This window comes from Argopecten irradians, chromosome 8 (assembly GCF_041381155.1).
Source record: "Argopecten irradians isolate NY chromosome 8, Ai_NY, whole genome shotgun sequence".
NCBI lineage: Eukaryota > Metazoa > Mollusca > Bivalvia > Pectinida > Pectinidae > Argopecten > Argopecten irradians.
In genome coordinates, this window is record NC_091141.1 from 12,173,243 (window position 1) to 12,192,243 (window position 19,001).

General features: G+C 34.9%; 1 protein-coding gene across 2 annotated transcripts in view; it reads right to left on the minus strand.

The window, feature by feature from the left end:
* Positions 1 to 93: 93 nt before the first annotated feature.
* LOC138329380 (uncharacterized) overlaps positions 94 to 19,001 on the minus strand; it is a 36,971-nt gene continuing 18,063 nt past the window's right edge. For both annotated transcript variants that reach the window (XM_069276323.1, XM_069276324.1), the window contains exons 2-8: positions 13,983 to 14,132; positions 13,436 to 13,577; positions 10,427 to 11,985; positions 7,885 to 7,975; positions 6,458 to 6,546; positions 5,812 to 6,013; positions 94 to 4,754 (exon numbers count right to left, since the gene is read on the minus strand). In XM_069276323.1, the coding sequence (XP_069132424.1) occupies positions 4,540 to 4,754; positions 5,812 to 6,013; positions 6,458 to 6,546; positions 7,885 to 7,975; positions 10,427 to 11,985; positions 13,436 to 13,577; positions 13,983 to 14,084 (2,400 nt within the window). In that variant the 5' untranslated portion in view covers positions 14,085 to 14,132 and the 3' untranslated portion in view covers positions 94 to 4,539. The remainder of the gene's footprint in view (positions 4,755 to 5,811; positions 6,014 to 6,457; positions 6,547 to 7,884; positions 7,976 to 10,426; positions 11,986 to 13,435; positions 13,578 to 13,982; positions 14,133 to 19,001) is intronic.

Genomic DNA, 19,001 nt, shown 5'->3' on the forward strand with positions numbered 1-19,001 from the left:
CAAAGGATTGGTATTGGAAAGGAAAAGTAGAAACTGTCCTGCAACAGTAGAAGAATAAAAGCATCAAAGACGAATTTTTTTTTATATTTTTGTTTTATTTCAACATACTTAATTTGACACAGCACTTGGATTTTAATCCCATAACAACCATAAAATATTTAATTGAAAGTCGGAAATAGAAATATTCTTTGTCATGGAATGCCACAAGACGAAACTGATTTCACATGGATGCGTCTATACAAAAATAAATATTTCAAATATTTTGTTACCATTGGTCTGGCGTACCGGGAATACGTACAACAGCATTATGCAGCTTAGCAAATACATGAAATGTTTATTCCGAATATGCATATTACAGAGTTATCTGCACCTGCGGGTAGGTATTGATTGTGACGTCATGTGTTTTGGAGAAAACGACGTGAATTGCGCTCATAAAATAATGACGTAACAATCGATACATACCCGCAAGGAAGCTAACTCTGTAATATGCAAAGACGGAATACTGTTTCCAAGGGCGTCACAAAGAGTCGGGCAACACCTCTATGTATTTTTTCAAATACATTCTTCGTATACAGTGATGTCGCGACCAATCATGATAATTTTATGTACTGGGATAACGTATCAATAACATCACATTGGAATGTTGTGTAGCGTATAAGCACATGAATTCATCAAATATCATGTTTAACGATATCAAATACAACAGTTCCTATCAACATTATGTACCATTTCGGTTAAACAAAATACATGTATTGTAAATGCTAAATTAGCGCAGTCAAATTTCATCACAAATGCGAAAAACAGTAAATTAGGATTTTGATGTATTAGCGCGGATATAAATTTGTGCAATTCGGTGATTAAATACCGGAAATATTTTGTTCTTCCAAATTTACTGCAGTACACAAATTAGCGCTTCAAAGACAGCACCAAGAGCGCTAAAAACTAGTGCTTAAATAAGTACGTTATAAATAATAGTAGCATCATGTATAAATACATTCTTTAGATATCTTATCCACACTTTTATCAAATATCATGTCCATTTATGTAGTATGAAAGACGGTTCGTGGCAACATTCATTATGCAATATTTTGCCCATACGAAATATATACATGTATTGATCAAAAGAATGCTACAAAGCAACTTAATGCTAGTTTACAAACACATGTATTGTTACCAAGGATTTTGCACATGACCGCTGGTTTCAAATTTGTGACGGCTCACATGTTAAAGTCGGTCACAGTTTAACATTACAAATAACAAATATGTCCTCTGGTTATATACGAGAGGTAAGTCACATGATTTTAAACCAACATTCCTAAAAAAAAAAATTGAAACCATTTCACCGAAGAAATATGAAGATATAGAAACTCTGATTGTCAAGTTGGTCTAATTTAAACTTTTCTTAACATAATTTTATGACTTAAACTACACGATTGTTTTATTTCTCAGGGAGACTACTTTATAACATCCAAGCACATTTAAATTCTCCATAAACATGTATACTTATATATATATACATTTGAATGCTGCCAAGCTTGTGCCATTGGTTTCAGCCTTCAAAGAAATAATGGAGAACTTTCCCTTTGATTCTAATTACAATTTATAACCATCATCTGGTCTCGTTCTTGTCATTCTTTACATTTTATTCGCGGATATTTAAGTTCTCATAATCACTTGACCCCGAATATACCAAAATTTAAATTTCGCATTCTGAGCTTCACATAATGTACTTTATAATATTCAGATTTCTTATTAAGTCACATACCAAATATGCGATCATGTTCTGAAAAGAAGAGTGACGTTACGCTCGCAAACACGTGACATCATAATCAATACCTACCCACAAGGGAAGATAACTCTGTAATAGGCAATACAGAATAAAGTTGATTTTAGCACTAGTGAATGTACATTACTCGCACAATTTGTAACTAGGGTAGTATACGTTTCACTCGAATGTATCACAGATTCCAAATGTCCGCCGATCAGGCAATATCTAGCTACTAGTATCTATATTTCATAAAATTGTAAAGCATCTCACTGACAACCAATTCAAAAATAGCATATTAACTGGTTGTTCGTTGTAAAAACAGATACTGAGCAATCAATGTATGAATATTATTCTCTAAAATTTGTAAAATAAAAACATGCTTTCCTTTAATATATATATAATTATAATCTTCAAAGGCAATATAAAAATATCATTTTCTTTCACATTTAACAGGGGTATTCATCAAATATAGAATGTATGGGGCAAGGAAGTAATTCCATATAAGGCTTATACACAGTAGTCATATGCATGAAATTTTCAAGCAGATGGATATGTAATTTGTTACACAATAATTACGTTTACTGATATCAAAGCATATTTACATGCACACAATTCAATATAATATCACTCTTCTCGAAAAAAAATCTAACTGTTGATTACTAAGTAAATATTAACAACATATGATTACACTATCAGAAATATATTCATAGAGATGTTTTGAATTGACTTACTGCTTTTCAGTATATTGACATACATTTAAGGTAAAACATCATGGTCTGTTACGATGAGTTTTCGATTTAGATGTTTAAATGTGATATTTGCAAGCATGAACATTACCAATTTTACCTGTTTCTTTTTCGAAAATCATGCACATAGTATTCAAAAAGAAAGTGCATGTATTTTTAATAAGATATCAGTCAAGATATTATTTTTTCTTAAAAAAAATTACGCACACTATCTGAAAATTACTAAACTATACCATTGTTATCCTTCTAGCTTCCTATCTCGTTTTTGTAAGATTCTGACAGTACATAAATTATAAGACATTTATAAGCAACATACCTGCAGACTCAAGGATCATGAAACAATCTTAGACTTAAATTTAGACTTAACCAATCATTAATGACGTAACTTTTTGTAACGCCATCTTTGATTGGCTAAGTCTAAACTTAAGACAGTATTGGACTTAAAATTGTTTCATGATCCCGAGGCCAGAGGTAAATTTATTTACGTGCGTAACCAAGACTAAAGTTTTGATAATTTTTTCCTGATTTTTCTGTTGTCATGCCTTGATTGTCTGGTACATGATTAAGTGATTGAGTACATATGCTGGTCTGTGCAAAAATATGATAAAATGAAATGATGATTATAAACGAATATGAAATGAACACAAATTAAAGCATTTCACCGTAAAACAATAAAGCGTCATTTTGTTACAGCGTACTCGGCTTCTAAGCCAACATTATCACAACCAATGCAGCCAATAAAAACCGCTCTAGATCAAATTACACTAGTGACACATGCAAAACACTAAATAATGGACGTGGTCACTGAATAGAAGAGTGATTGATTTGACTTTCCCATTGAATGTCTTTGCTGACATTTTCGTATGATCGATTTTTGATTTTAAACTATAAATGGTATTTCTGTGTTATGTAGATTAGATTTGGTTGAGTCATGTAAGCATACATGGACTGTTACCTTTTGAATTGAATCACGGGTACATTGCTATACACATTTTTTGCATAAGCATATGGCTCTGAATCAATACCTATAACGGCCACACGAAATCAAAAGAATTGAAAAAAATCTTGGAAAACATCATAAGAATTGAATGCTTCAAACAAATAAACCTTACTTTACCGGTTTAATTACCTACGTAATAATATGATTGCAGTAAAACGCGGTGGTAACGAACCACTATGATTAACGAATGATTCGTTAAAAACATAGTTCGTTATACACACATTACATCTTAAAGGAAACTTGACGAGGAATGAAGATTATTACATTATAGCCATGGATTTATTGTAAGTGTGTTCATTATAAACGTGTTTTACTCTATACCAGCCCTACTTCAACATGGTTGAATCGAGCAACAGTTTTCAATGGATTTCAATAGGAGGTTTAAGACGCTCATGCTACATTTATGTCTTTTAGTTGCTTGTTTTCATAATGTAAAGTCAACTTTGAAATATGCAGGTTACGGTAACATGAATTACTCTTTCATATTCGAATATAACATCGTCTGTTACCCACACAATCCGCCTAAACTTACTAGTAGTATGTCTGATGAACCGAACGTTACCGGGTTTGACAATGTAGTGTAGAGTAAAACATTGAAAGAATATGTTCAACCGTTAAAACCAGAAGCAAATAAGCAAATATATCACATATTTTACATCATTGCACAGATAGCCCTCATCGCATTTCACCGGATACATCTACTCCAACTTCTCTTTACATGGCTAACATCTCGTTTTTCCCCGTGAGAAATGACGTCATGTTACCTGTACTCTCAAAACTGATAAAAAGTGATACAATATATAAGTGATACAATGACAACAGATACAATATACGTTAACAAAAACAAAACAAAAAAGCAAAAAATAAAAGAAAGAAAAAAAGAAAAAGGATTTTTTTTTTCGATTTTCTATCAGAGTTTCTTTTCAAAATGCCTTTCCTGTCTAATTTTTATTAAATGTATACACTTGACCACTTAAACAGCACTTATACCATTAATGGTAACAAGTATTCGATGTGTCTGGCTATCAATTTTCGAGGTTAGGACCTTTCATCTTATGGGTGGCCAAGATTTCCGTGTTGAGTTTGTTGATCTCGTTGAGGAGGGGAAACAACCGGAATACGTCTACCAACAGACGACTACTGGTGGAAGGGTGGTTCCGGGAGATGGTGTAAATGAAGACATCTAGGTAGTGAGAATGGAGTTCGTCCACAGCTTCCCTGTTTTCCAACTCAAGTTCATCTTCAATACAAAATAACAAATTTTAGGCAAACGGTTTACCATGAAACAGTATTTTCTCAGATAACATACGTCGTAAACATAACAGATTTCAGTTTAGAAATTTTATTGACAAAAACATATTTTAATGTCAATAGGGTTAGACATCAGGCACAGCCTATTTTAGTCTTCGTCTTAAACACAACAGATGATGGCATATGAGGTATGAAATGACAATGGTCCAAATATCATTGGCCGAGCATTGAAGGGACAATTCAGTCTAAGTCTTAGAGTACATTAAAATTTGCTCAGATATAGGAAACAAACCTTTTTTAATGGAAGTCAGATTAGTTGGTTTTACTGTGATATGCTAAATAATGCACCCTGTGGTTGAAATGTGTGTGAAATGTTCAAACTCGCTCGCTGTCCGCCATAAAACATTGTGAGTGGACGTCTTGTATGCCGAAACCTGGTCCTTGCCAGTAGAGTAAAACATATTTTATCTAGAACTAATTATGAAATCGCTCTTACAGTAGTGTTTACTTTATTAGATGCATGCCCCTGTCTAAACAATCACCAACTCCTCGATGGTTATGTACTGTATTTGTTTAATTACATTGGCTCCGTTGTGGGTACAGCGTACATATTGTATTGCTTAATCGTAATGCTGTACGATTTGGAATTTCAACGGTATCGATTTAAATACTTAACAATGTCGTGGAATTTGTCAATAGGTTTTGTTTGATGTTTTGCTACATATTACGTGTTTTGCTCCGTGATTATGTAACAGAATTTGCCTCGCTTTATTTTCCCTTTAAACAATGACTAGTATTTCTAGCATTAAAAGGAATATATACGTCTCCAATACTGTAAACCCACTTTACTTTTTAGGTTAACTTTTGTGCATTTCGCTGGAGATTAAAATTCTTACTTGCCGCTAAGATCATTCAACTAAAAAGTACAATAGATTATAATTGTAAATTACACGATAAAATTGCCTTGGAAAACGTAGTAGGTATGAAACTCGCCGCAAAAGTAAGCTTGCTTACAATAGTGAAAATAATAGAAATACTGTGCTTACCTCCCATAAGTAACTGAACTACACACAACACTCCTAGCTCAAAGTCTGATAGAGCCAGTTTGTTGAGTTTTTTTGCAAATAAAAACATTTTGCCGACAATGTCTGGGTTCATGATTTTCGTCATGGTGGCTCTACTGTAAAATAGTCCTTCTCGGAGAATAATATAACTTTCCTCGTCTATGAAGAATTCACTGGTAGATATCTGCAATGTTAACAAACGCATTTGCACTATTTGCATACCTGTAAACTGAGCGATATGCTTACTCTGATAGGTGGTAACAGACAATTAGAACTACTGCAATAAAGACATAGTTGTCAACCTGGCTAACAACATTAATAAAACCTTTGCAATATAAACAGAGTACATATGTATCTGCAATGGAAGTAAGATACCATTCAACATAAATTACTGTGAAACCTATAGTAAACAAGCAGGAGAAATACTTTAATAATTCTCAGTGGAATACATAAATTAACCTAATGAATGAAAGCTCTGAGTTCTTTAATCAAAGCTCAACAAGTAGAACACAAAGAATGGCATGAATACACTCTATTCCGTTAAAATACCTTTGTAAGGCATCTTATCATCTAACAAGTTTTACAAACAATTCCATCTTGATAAATAATACTATACTTAAGCACTTACCGTCCAGATATCAAGATAGGCACGTAGCGTTAGTTTTTCTCTGTCGGATTCGACTAAATTACTGAAACCAGGGACGCCGGAGCAAAATTCTGCCAATCACAAAAATATTCAGTAAGATCCGTCTATATAACACTTGTCTTAGAAATGTATGTTTCGAACTTTCTAGAATTAGTAAAAGAGTGAATTACAGAGTATAAGGAAATGTTTTGTCTTCCAGTTAATAACTTAGATAACATCAACATTAAAGAATATAAGAATATTCAACTTTCTATTTCTGATACTTCTTTTCTTTAAATTCTGCTTGCACACATTTTAATAGTTCAACTTGAAGCAAAATATCAAGTATAGAGAAAATAAGAGAGCAAAAAGATAAGGGCAGTCTAATAAGATCAAAAGCTAAATGGATTGAGGAAGGCGAAAAACCTCACAAATTATTTTTTAACTTAGAAAATAGGAACTTCATTTCTAATATAATACCAAAAATTCAATGGGATGATGGAAAGGTTATTACACAGCAAGAAGAAATTCACGAGGTTCATATTTTTTATTAAAATCTCTATAGCCCGGATTGTGATTTGGAGGATATTGATTTAAATGTCGTATTTAAAGATTATAATGTTTGCAAAATTAATAAAAATTACAGAGAAAATTGAAAGGATTAATTACTTTACAGGAAGCAGAGGTAATTTTGAAAAATATGAAAAATAACAAAAGTCCCCTTCCCCAGGGGGAAACTAGAGACTGCATGGTCATTTAATTACCATTTTTGTAAAGAATCTTAATACCTTTCTATCAATGAATGGTATTTGATTCTACCACATCTGTGAGTAGAGAAGAAAAACCCCTAGGGGTGGGAACCATATAATTCACAATTTGATTGACCTTATGCCGTAGAAGGTTTGTGCAAAACTTCGTTGAAATTCTTTCAACCGTTTTGGAGAAGTCGAAAATGTAAATAGTTTATCGTCGCACGAGGGACGATGGCCGACGACGAAAGAAAGGCGATTAGAATAGGTCACCACGAGACTTCGTCTCAGGTGATATAATAAAGCTTCATGCGATATAATAACAGAATGAAAGAAAACTGAAAATGAACGACCTACAATAGGTCTCAAATACACGGCAGTCTTTACAAGAATTCAACCTAGTGATTGCTGTTTAATGGTTTGATATATGCTTTTAATTGTTTTGAAATCAACAAAGTACTTTAACATATGTATCTGATTACTTACTACTTTATTTTTAGCTTGTGCCCAAATCGTGATTCAAATTTACATATAGGAAATTGTAGCAAAGTAAGAGAGAGACATATAGGTATATGAACTACGAAATTTAACAATAAACTGTGAAGTGGAATTGGAAAAGACATGTGAAGTTATGTTATGAATTAAACATGAAAAATTAATTCTCCACTTGATACAACTTACCAATATTTCTTTTGTTTACACCGTCAAGCCTGGTTATCAACATTTTCCATACTTCTTGTAAGCCATCCAGAGTAGAAAACTGCATAGCTATCTGTAATTATAACTTGATTGTGGAATTGGATCGTATAAAATCCAATTAAATCAACTTAAATTTTCGGATTATACTCAGTGATATGATAAATTACCAGCAATGTAAAACTCAAGCAATATTTTGTTAAAGGTGCTTAACTTACCCAACCCTGAAGACACATTAAGGTTCTTCAAATAATAGACCATTCCATTATGAAATTTCAGGGTTGAATGAGTATGGTAGATCTATACATTTTAAAATCGCGCCAAAATATGACCCTACACAGGAAGTTTGGAAGGTCGTTTCGAATTCCAGAACATTGTGAAAATTGCCAACATATAATATATATTGTCTACAATTTTTAATAAATCAAATAAAAGCAATATAGTGAAAATTAACTATCTATTTTTTCAAGGTTTTGCTTTTCCTGTCGTAATTTTTAAACACAGAAAGAAACATTGTCGCAAGAAATGATAAAAAGGAACGTAACCAGACAAAAATTTCCGGAAATAAAATTTCAAAAAAATCGCAAATGAATATCTTTAGACCCCAAAATGGAGAAAGTCGTAAACAGACACTGAATGATAAGGGGGGAGAGTTACATTTGTATGAGTTACAACCTCTAAGATTGTGGACCCTATGCTTTTAAATGATATTTTAACAATTTATTATATTTCGTATATCATATCCAAATGTTTCACATTTCTTTTATGCTTATTCATTTGTTTGTTTCGGGGCGAAAATATGCCAAAGTATGAAAATTTAATATCATTTGAAAAATGTAATTGTTTTGTATTTTGGGCTATCGTTAGAGGCTCAACACAAATAAATCAACAAGTTTGATACAACATTAATCCTAATATTACCAAAAAAAAGAGAATTTTATCATTTTTTTTTCCTATTTTCGGTTAGCAAATTTAACTAGATGGCATATTTCAAGCTCAAATATCTCAAAAGGTAGTTCGAGAATCCCATTTTTCCTCTACATATTTGAAATCTATTTGTAACAAGAGGCCCAATGGCCTTAATGGTCATCTGACTACCTCGGCAATAGTCAAATTAATCATATATGGTGTCATGGTAGCAACCTTCGATTTGGGATCAACTAGATCATATCAGGATGATTTCATGCAAGTTTCAGGTAAATCACACTGGTAGAACTTGAGGAGAAATTCAAAATGTGTTTTCAAGATGGCGGCTGTGGCGGCCATCTTGGATTTCGGATCGACCAGAAAAATAAGAACGCTTGCCGGGACCATGTCAGGATCATTTCATGAAAGTTTCAGCTAAATCGCACTAGTTGACCTTGAGAAGAAGTTCAAAATGTGCTTTCAAGATGGCGGCTGTGGCTGCCATCTTGGATTTCGGATCGACCCGAAAAATAACAACACTTTGTCGGGACTATGTCAGGATCATTTCATGCACGTTTTAGCTAAATTGCACTTGTAGAACTTGAGAAAATGTTCAAAAATGTGTTTTCATGATGGCCTATGTGGCGGCCATCTTGGATTTTGGATCAACCCCAAAAATAACAACACTTTGTCGGGACCATGTCAGGATCATTTCATGCAAGTTTCAGCTAAATTTCACCGGTAAAACTTGAGAAGTTCAAAATGTGTTTTCAAGATGCCTGCTTTGGCGGCCACGTTGGATTTCGAATTGATCTGAAAAATAACAACACTTTGTCGGGACCATCCATGTAAGGATCATTTCATGCAAGTTTCAGCAAAATCGCACTTGTAGAACTTGAGAAGAAGTTCAAAATGTGTTTTCAAGATGGCGGCTGTGGCGACCATCTTGGATTTCAGATCGACCCGAAAAATAAGAACACTTTGTCGGGACCATGTCATGATCATTTCATGCTAGTTTCAGCTAAATCGCACATGTAGAACTAGAGGAGAAGTTTAAAATGTGTTTTCAAGATGGCTGCTTTGTCGGCCATGATCGATTTCGGATCGACCCGAAAAATAACAACACTTTGTCGGGACCATGTTAGAATCATTTCATGCACGTTTCAGCTAAATCGCACTTGTAGAACTTGAGAAGAAGTTCAGAATTGAAGAGTTAACGCACGGCGCACGGCGGACGGCGGACGGCGGACGGACGAAAAATGACGGCTACAGGTCATCCTGACCCTTCGGGTCAAACGACCTAAAAATACAACAAAATAAGGCCTATTACATGTAGTAAAAATGATATGGGTTTACCCAAATGTATGAAGCTAGCTTTGGATTGTTTTAAGTGTCCAACGCACAGAGTTTAAGACAATATTAAATGCATCATGAAGACAACAGTAAATGCATCATGCTGATATTTCAAAGATACACATTTTTGCGACCATGACAGTTACCCTGGTATTTGTAAAAATATCAGCTTCGTGAAAAATAACCGGCTATACTTTATCTAGAAACGCCTACACCACGATAAAGCATTGTATTTTATCACGCAGATTTATAACCTCACACACCATACCTTTTTCGCAAAATAGTCCTGGATGATTTTCCTCTTTATTTTCAGCGATTCGTAGAAAGTATTCACGACCGGCTCGATCCTCTTGGTCGTGCTTTCTACCAGAGCTAAGGTTTCAGGATCCAGATCAGACGTTATTAGTGTTTGACACTGTCTATTCTTTTCGCAAGTCTCCGTCTCCATTCTAGACGACACAGTATCAACCTTACCATTCTGTTCTTTACCAGATTGCCATTGTTTTGAACTTTCGTCGGATGAAGAAAACACATCAGATTCACTATTGCTGGTTTGGTAACCCTTTTCAAAATAATTATTTGGAAATAACCTTTCGCCACCATAACTGTGACTAGTTCCATTTTGAGGTTTTGTTTTATCAGTTCCATTTTCCTTCTTGCTCATCTGTGGCCTTTCGTGGGCGTCATGTGTCATACTTTCTTCGGCACCATTATTCTGAATCTGAATGCCTCTGATTTCCACCTTTATCCTTTCGCCGTTGGCTTGAGGCTGTGAAACAGACGAATAATTTGGTTGCTGCTGGAACGGTGTTTCTTGGGGGGATGTCTGTTTCATTACAGTTATAGTCTCACTAAAAAGGGACGGCAAATCCTCCATAGAGGTCGAGGTATTTGTTTTTCCATACGTCGAATCTTCATCAATATTCCAAGCTCGCATGTCATATTCTTTATTGAAATGTCGATCTTCAAAAAACTGCCGTTCTGCTCTCTGAAAAAGACCTCTGTTGTGTTTTTCCGTGTCATCATCCCTTTGGGTGGGAATTGTGTTATTTGACCTCCAAAGTAATGCAGGGCCCTTTTCAAACTCGGAAAAATAAACTTTTTCTTTTGTCCCTTCAGACTCCCTTTTAGACTCCGGAAAATAACTTGGATCCATTAGTTTATCTTCAAACTGATCCTTAGGTTCTAAATTACATTGATTTGCAAAGTCTTGCGTCGATGAGAATTGAGTCGACGAATAGGTTTGCTCTGACTGTAAGGGAAAGGCCGAGGAGAAACCCTGTTGTGAAGACAGGGGCTGGGCTGAAGAAGAGAAATTATTTTCGTCCGACCGTAATGGCTGAACAGAACACATTTGTGGTGACGTGAAATTCGGTTGTGATTGTAAGGGCTGGGTCGAAGAGAAATTCGGTTGTAAGTGTAAAGGTTGGACCGAAGGGAAACTTGGTTGTGATGTTGAATGTGAGAAATGTGGTTGTAACTGCAAATGTTGGTCCGACTCGAAACTTGGCTTTGATGTCAGGGGTTGAGTCGAAGAGAAACTCTGTTGTGACGACATTGAATCAAGCTGAGATGGTAGGGCTTGGTTTGAAGAAAACTTCTGACGGGATTGTAATTGTTGAGTCGAGAGGAAATTCTGTTGAGAATGTTGTGTCGAAGAAAACATTTCCTGTGACCCTGTTGATAAAGGCGAAGAGTAATATGTTTGTTGTGGTTGGGATGGTGAACTGTAGTCAGTACAAGACACTTGGGTAGATGGTTGATTGATACTCGCATCCCTCAAAGCTTTTTCTTTTTCCAACTTTGGAATTCTTCCCATTTTTACAGCTGAAAATATTAAAAGCATTTCTATAATATATTAGCGTGTTGCAATCTATGTTTTTCCTAGATAAACTCTCACATATATCCCTTATAGAGATGCACTGTTTTAGATATCAACCTGGGGCCCCGATGGCCGAGTGATTAATATGTGTCAACATGCTACCACAAACCCTTCACCTTTGGGTCGCTTGTTAGAATCCCATGTGGTACAGTTGCCAAGTATTGACGATGACCTATGATTTTTACTGCGGGTACTTCGGTTTTCCTCCACATATAATCATAGAACGTCCTAAAATGACCTTTTAACAAGACGCTAAACTAATCAAACCAAGTATATCAACCAACATATTACTCATGGTTTACCATGTATCTAAACATTTCTATGGCTTGGGTGCAGCAACGTATTGAAATTGGGACCGCGGCGGCCGAGTGGTTAAGATATCCCGACATATTACCACAGGCCCTCCACCTCTTAGTCGTGAGTTGGAATCCCATGCTTGGAAGTTCCAAGGAACTGACCGCTGGTCGGTGGTTTTTCTTCGGGTATTCCGGCTTTCATCCACCAACAAACCTGGCACGTCCTTATATGACCCTAGCTGTTAATAGGACGTTAAACTAATAAAACCAAACCGTATTGAAATTAAAGCTGATTTTTTGTCTTGTAGTCTACCTTTCAGATATCATTATTCAAATAAGTATTTAGACCATATCTGACTCTTGCAAAAGTAGTTTCTTCTTACAGGATCGATTTGCTACTATTCTCAGGTCAGTGAGAGACCGTTTCCATGATAAAATCGGTGTACATCTATAGCAATATTAGAAAAAATATCAAGAAAACACTATAATAAGTCAATAATAGTACTCATAGCCGAAGTATAAACAGGTATATATTTGAATTTTTTCTTCTTCGATATTTTCCAAATGCTCCAACCTATAACCCGTTACATTTATACCTAATAAATATGTGAAAAGGTCCGAAGTCGAGCAAAACACCAACGTTCTTAGTATAATTTAGAACAATTTATTTTCGCGCCGACTCTATCTTGCGTTTTTGCTCATAACAACTTTTTTGCATTCTCATTATATCCGCAGCACAGACGGAATTTAGTCGCACGTGAAGTTGGAATATAGTAATCATTAATATACATATACCTACTAAATAAATAAAATTAGTTGATATACAGTAATCATTAACATATATACCTACTAAATACGTAACAGATATGAATTAGCAACCAACATATAACCTGTTATATTTATACATACTAAATAGATATTTGTTAAAGATCGTAATTTGCAAAATTATTTTGCGGTATTACTTTCTTGTAGTTGAGTAATTCGTCTTGACGTATGAGAGCGATCAGGTAAAATATACATACGTTTCAAGTACAACAGCAAATCAATACCTTGGGAGAACTTTACCCTAATAAAGCCTTAAGTGTGGTAAACAACCTACCGTCTATAGCCATGCCTTGTTTTAAACACATCTGGAAGCGACAAGCTTTACATCGACTGCGGTTCTGTGGTGTCAGAAGACACGAGCCGCCAAAGAAACACTTGTATTTCTCTTCTCTGGTAGTACTTCTTTTGAAGAACCCCTATAATGATTCCAAACAAAGAAACCCTATTATGAATCCACACAAAGAAACATAATAATGATATTCAGAACGTTGTACAAGGATGCTGTAACGATATATATGTAGACCAATGTTCATAAAACAAACAAAAAAATATTAACAGTTATTATATTTATGAAAAATAATCCGCCTGATATCCAGTAATTTCACTTTTTTCATATTTCGCGTATGTCACTAGTGTAATATGACCTGAAGCGATTTACATTGGCAGGAAATTCATTTTGACCTCAGACAGAAACAATGAATTAGCGTCAGAATTACGAGGATGGCGGCCACTGCTGGATTTTCGGAATATCTTTTGACGTGAAATTGCCTGTTACGTAGGTATTTGTAGCTATATGATAGAAAGTATCTTAGTGGTCCTACCTTGCATCCCTCACAAGACGCTACCCCATAATGGACCCCCGTGGCACGGTCGTTACACACGCGGCAATTTCCGAAAGGAAACGGCACGGCACCTGAAGGCATGCTTCGGCTGTGATTAGTAGACTTCCAATGGCAATTCAGGAGCTATACCTGAAAATCACGTAACGGACACATCTGTATTCACTACTGCTGGCCACTGACTAATGCACAACGGTAAGCATTAGATATAACACATATTTGATATACAGTATTTACGTTTTGCTGTTTGCAAGTTACTACTGATAATGTGTGGACCCTTCAGTTAATAGAAATATTACAGAAAGATATATTGTCACAAGACACGAGTCGCCAAACAAACACTGTTCTCACGTAGTATCTATTTTACAACAAATTATTAATACATAATTTTATACATTAAGACATAAGATAAAAATGATAAGCAGATCGATATTTAGGGTAGATTTGTAAAACACATCTTTCCATTGCTCCGTGTCATGTTTAAGGTGTACAATACACATAGCTGCGCTGGCTGCACGCAGTGATATTGGATGTAAGAATAGCGAAGCAAGTATTTCCTCTCAATGAAAAAGTATAAAAAAAAAATAATAAAAACATAAACGTCAATTTTAGTGCATGGATTTACAAAATATCATGTCAATTTTGTTTTGTTGATTTGTATTAATCTAATATACGCATGAATTCAGAAATCAATATTATATCATGCAAATTATTAAGTATTGCTGTCACTTAAAATCAATCCCATGGTATGAAAACATGTTTGTAACACATTTGTATTCCCACAATAACAATAATCACTTTTTATTAAGATACTGTAAAGTTATCTAGTTGGTTTTGTGATGTGATCTATTCAAATATAATTATTTTTAAAGTGACCATGTTGTGTAAGAGTTCAAAGCAAATTGCTGTACCCAGGTGTCGATCTTATTGTCCAGTGATAATACTAAAAAGTACGATCATGCGTCGTTCATTTTAAGTATTTTTCATTATCTGGGACATGTTTTTCTTCTAAAAGTAGGTCAAAATTACCTGATTGTGCTTAATTTAAGTTTAGAACGTAGTCCTTTTCCCTTACGAAATGGCTATATCACAACGTCTTGAAGGGTCACATTAACGCTATTCAAGATCCGTATGGATTGCTCTATACATAGGTCAATTCTTCAAAGGTATGTCGTAATGATGAATAATATATTAAATTCAAGTTCATCGACCGTTGATCATTTCAATTTTCATTTATATTTGTTGAATAAGTCATGACACTGTGACATAATTTTGTAAACTTCAAATTAGCATCCATTGTTCGTCCTACATGTTGAATTTCATTGCTCTGTAACGTTTATTGAAAGAATAGGCCACAAAGACCTGATTTCATTGGTCAATAACTCATTATTTTAATCCTCATTTGCATTCGTCACCCATGGCGAAAATATCTTTACAATAATTTAGTTTAGAGCTGTATAACCCATGTTTTTCTGGTTAACCCGATAATTTCTATTACATTATTCACCGGGTTTCACAGGTCGAACTGAGTACTCCTCTATTTGACCCCTTAAGCCCATTTCACACATTCAAAGATGAGGCGCCGGGGGATTGGAAATTTTGATCATCCGGGAATATCTGGCGTCATAATGTCTGTGTTAACGCGGTCGTGATACGATGCCGACACGAACAACACCGGTCTGTCTATGCTTGATCACGGTAACTATCCGGTTGTCGCCCGACAACCCAGCGGAATGTGGCGGATGATTCACCGATAGAACGGAGCACTACGGTTTGTACCGGTCTCTACACGATTATTTCACGGAGAAACCCGGTGTTGATACGGATATTCACGGAATATCACGACACTCGAACGTGTTAAGTCCGTGTAGCTTCCGGGAACACTCCGTGTGCGACCCGTAGATACCAGTGCTCTTCAGGAGGAAAAAAATCGTACACGAAAGGCGCTGGACTTAACAAAGATACTTCGGTACCTACACGGTCATCACGGATGCCAGACGGGGATACACGGATCGTACACGTACCAGTTCGGACAATTTCTATCCGTGTAGGTCCAGCGAAAAAATTCTTCCGGACCAGCGTTAACATGCCGGACGGCCCCGGATATCGCCGGATAAGTACACGGCCCTATCACGGTGATGGCGGATTGTCGAGGACTGTCCCGGATTGCTGGTCCGTGTTGATCCGGCGCTTCATCCTTCAATGTGTGGAAGGGGCTTTAGCGACTATAATAAAACCTGGTGCAGTGTGTAGTAAATATTAAATTATGTTTAGAGATAATCTACCACTATCATTACGACCACTTAATTTTAACACAATAGAAATAATGAATACATTCTAATTTTTAATCCACAAACATAAATTTCTCTAGTAAATCAAACGCAAAACACGTTATTGCCATCTTTCATTTTCAGAAATGTCTAAAATATTTTTAAAAGTCTCATCATTACCAGGTTTGTAGATTTAAAGGTTTTAGAGATTAGGATCAAGGCGATTATATTTAAAGATGCTCCACCGCCGACAGAGCATAAATGATATTCATCATTTGAACAATAAATAGTGTTTAATCGTGTATATATATGTCTAATTAACACAAAAAATAATATAAAACAATTTATTTTGCCTTTGATGAATGCGCAATCAGTACTTCATTCAATATAAGATATAGTGCCACGGATTTTTTTCGGGATGCAATTAATTATTTTGCATATTTTTAACTTGAAGTAAAATTAGAATCTCAAACTTTTCAATGGTGGTAATGGTGTAAAGTAAGTAACTTTTGTAACTGAAGAAAAATACTTAATCGTCTGCTCCTGTTTTTGATAGTGAAAAAATACCATTTGTCAGCGGTGGAGCATCTTTAATATTTTTATGTATTAGTAAAAATTGAAAACTAGTTATTTTTATCCCTAAGGAAAGTTACGGCTCACGGACGACCGATGCTCCCCGTAGGAATAAATCCCAAGAGCTTTAATTCAGCATCGTGGTTATGCCAAACTTCAGGCGCAATACAAATCATGTAAGCAGTTATTTCCAAGGAACACACAACTGGAACCATTTGGAAGATAAGAAAATATTGGTAGTAGTGTTAGCTACACGAATTAAAAAAAATATTGTTTTACGTAAACGCGATTTTACCACACTACCACCAATGCTTGCATCGAACTAATTGCTTTGATATTTCAAAGGATATACAAAACCAGAATGAAACAAACATGTAACTGGATTCGATTCAATAACCATGCGATGCTTGATACCTTTGTTTGTGGATTATGGTGGTAGGTAAGGCTAATAAAACATTGCCAAGCAACAACAATCTGTCATATTTAATATCAGATGCATTACCCGCAGTCTTTGTCCCGCTGAGGTATCGACTTTGTAATCCCTGTCACAGGGCTTATCGTCTTTCTCATTACATACGTTATAATAATGTATAGTGTACGTAACTGCCTTGTAGGTAGTTCAACAAGCAGACGACAGTTTATAAGAAAAACAAATTTATTTCAAGTCATCATTATACTATGCAAAACATTAGATGTACGTCATCAGGCAACAAAAGTCATTTGAAATCTAAGAAGAAATCTATTATTTCTGTTTAATAAAGTGCAGCATACGTAACAGATAGCAAAAGTTTAATTCGCTAAAAAAATCCGCGAAAATAACCGTTTTACGATAAACTGGCTGAGCTTAAAAACACGTTAATCTTTGTTCTTACGTTATCTTAACAATTTTGCTTTGGTGATTTGTTTGGATCTAACTTCATCAGAAACATTTATTTAACTTCATTCCTTTTTGAAGCCATGATGACCTGGCCACACTTTCGGGAATGATTATTTGTTTTATGAAATCGCATACAGATTTCCGTAGTAGAAGTTAAAGATGCTCCACCGCCGACAGAGCATAAATGATATTCATCACTTGAACAGTAATTGGTGTTTAATCGTGTGTATGTATGTCTAATTAGCACAAAAAATGTAATAAAATAATTTATTTTGCCTTTGGTGCATAAGCAATCAGTATTTCATTCCATATAGGATATAGTGACATGGAATTTTTTCGGGATGCAATTAATTATTTTTTATATTTTTAACTTAAAGTAAAATTAGAAGCTTAAACTTTTCAATGATGATAATGGTGTAAAGTAAGTAACTTTTTTAACTGAAGAAAAATACTAAATCGTCTGCTCATATTTTTGATAGTGAAAAAAATACCATTTGTCAGCGGTGGAGCATCTTTAAGGAATCTCTTAAACTAAGAAACTTCCTTTAACTATCCCTCAGTTTTCCTATGCGTTATTATAAATAAGAAACTAATTTCATTTTAATTAAATAAAAAGTCATTTTAATTTGATTTAAATTCCAGTTCTCATGTGGCCATAAACTCATATTTCAGTAAAAAAATAAATTTCGATCTTGAGACAATCACAAAATCACACGTTGTGGTTGGGAACAGTGACATATTTTGTTGAAGAAGATAAAAGTTCAGCATTGAATACTACAATGAGGCTAAATCAAATGTTAATATTGGGTATAATGGTTCATATCAGTCCGGAGAGACTCCCCGGTGACTTTAACTGTCTTCCAACAAACTGTTTCTACGTCTACTCGATCAATAGAGGCGTTGTCCTCGTGTAGTCGTGCTTTAATAGAAGCCACTGCAGCCATAGTTCAATGACAGGTACTTTACAACGATTTGAATAAGGAAAATGTAGCATTAAATCCCATATTGACTTTGGTATAGCTGTATAATTTACAAGAGAATTTTTACATAAAATTCTTCTAAATTACAATTAAAATCAGGCATATGTGGTTAGTGCGTCTTTAATATTTGTTTTCCGAAGAAAGGTTGGCTAAAAATCCTAGTATAGTTTCATGTTAAAGTGAGTCCACAATACAATAAATTGATTTTATATTTGGTTCAATAAGACTTGTATTATGAGTCTGTGCCACAATTTTACCAAGGTTTACTTCGTCATTACGTGATTAGGACCTGCATTCTGCA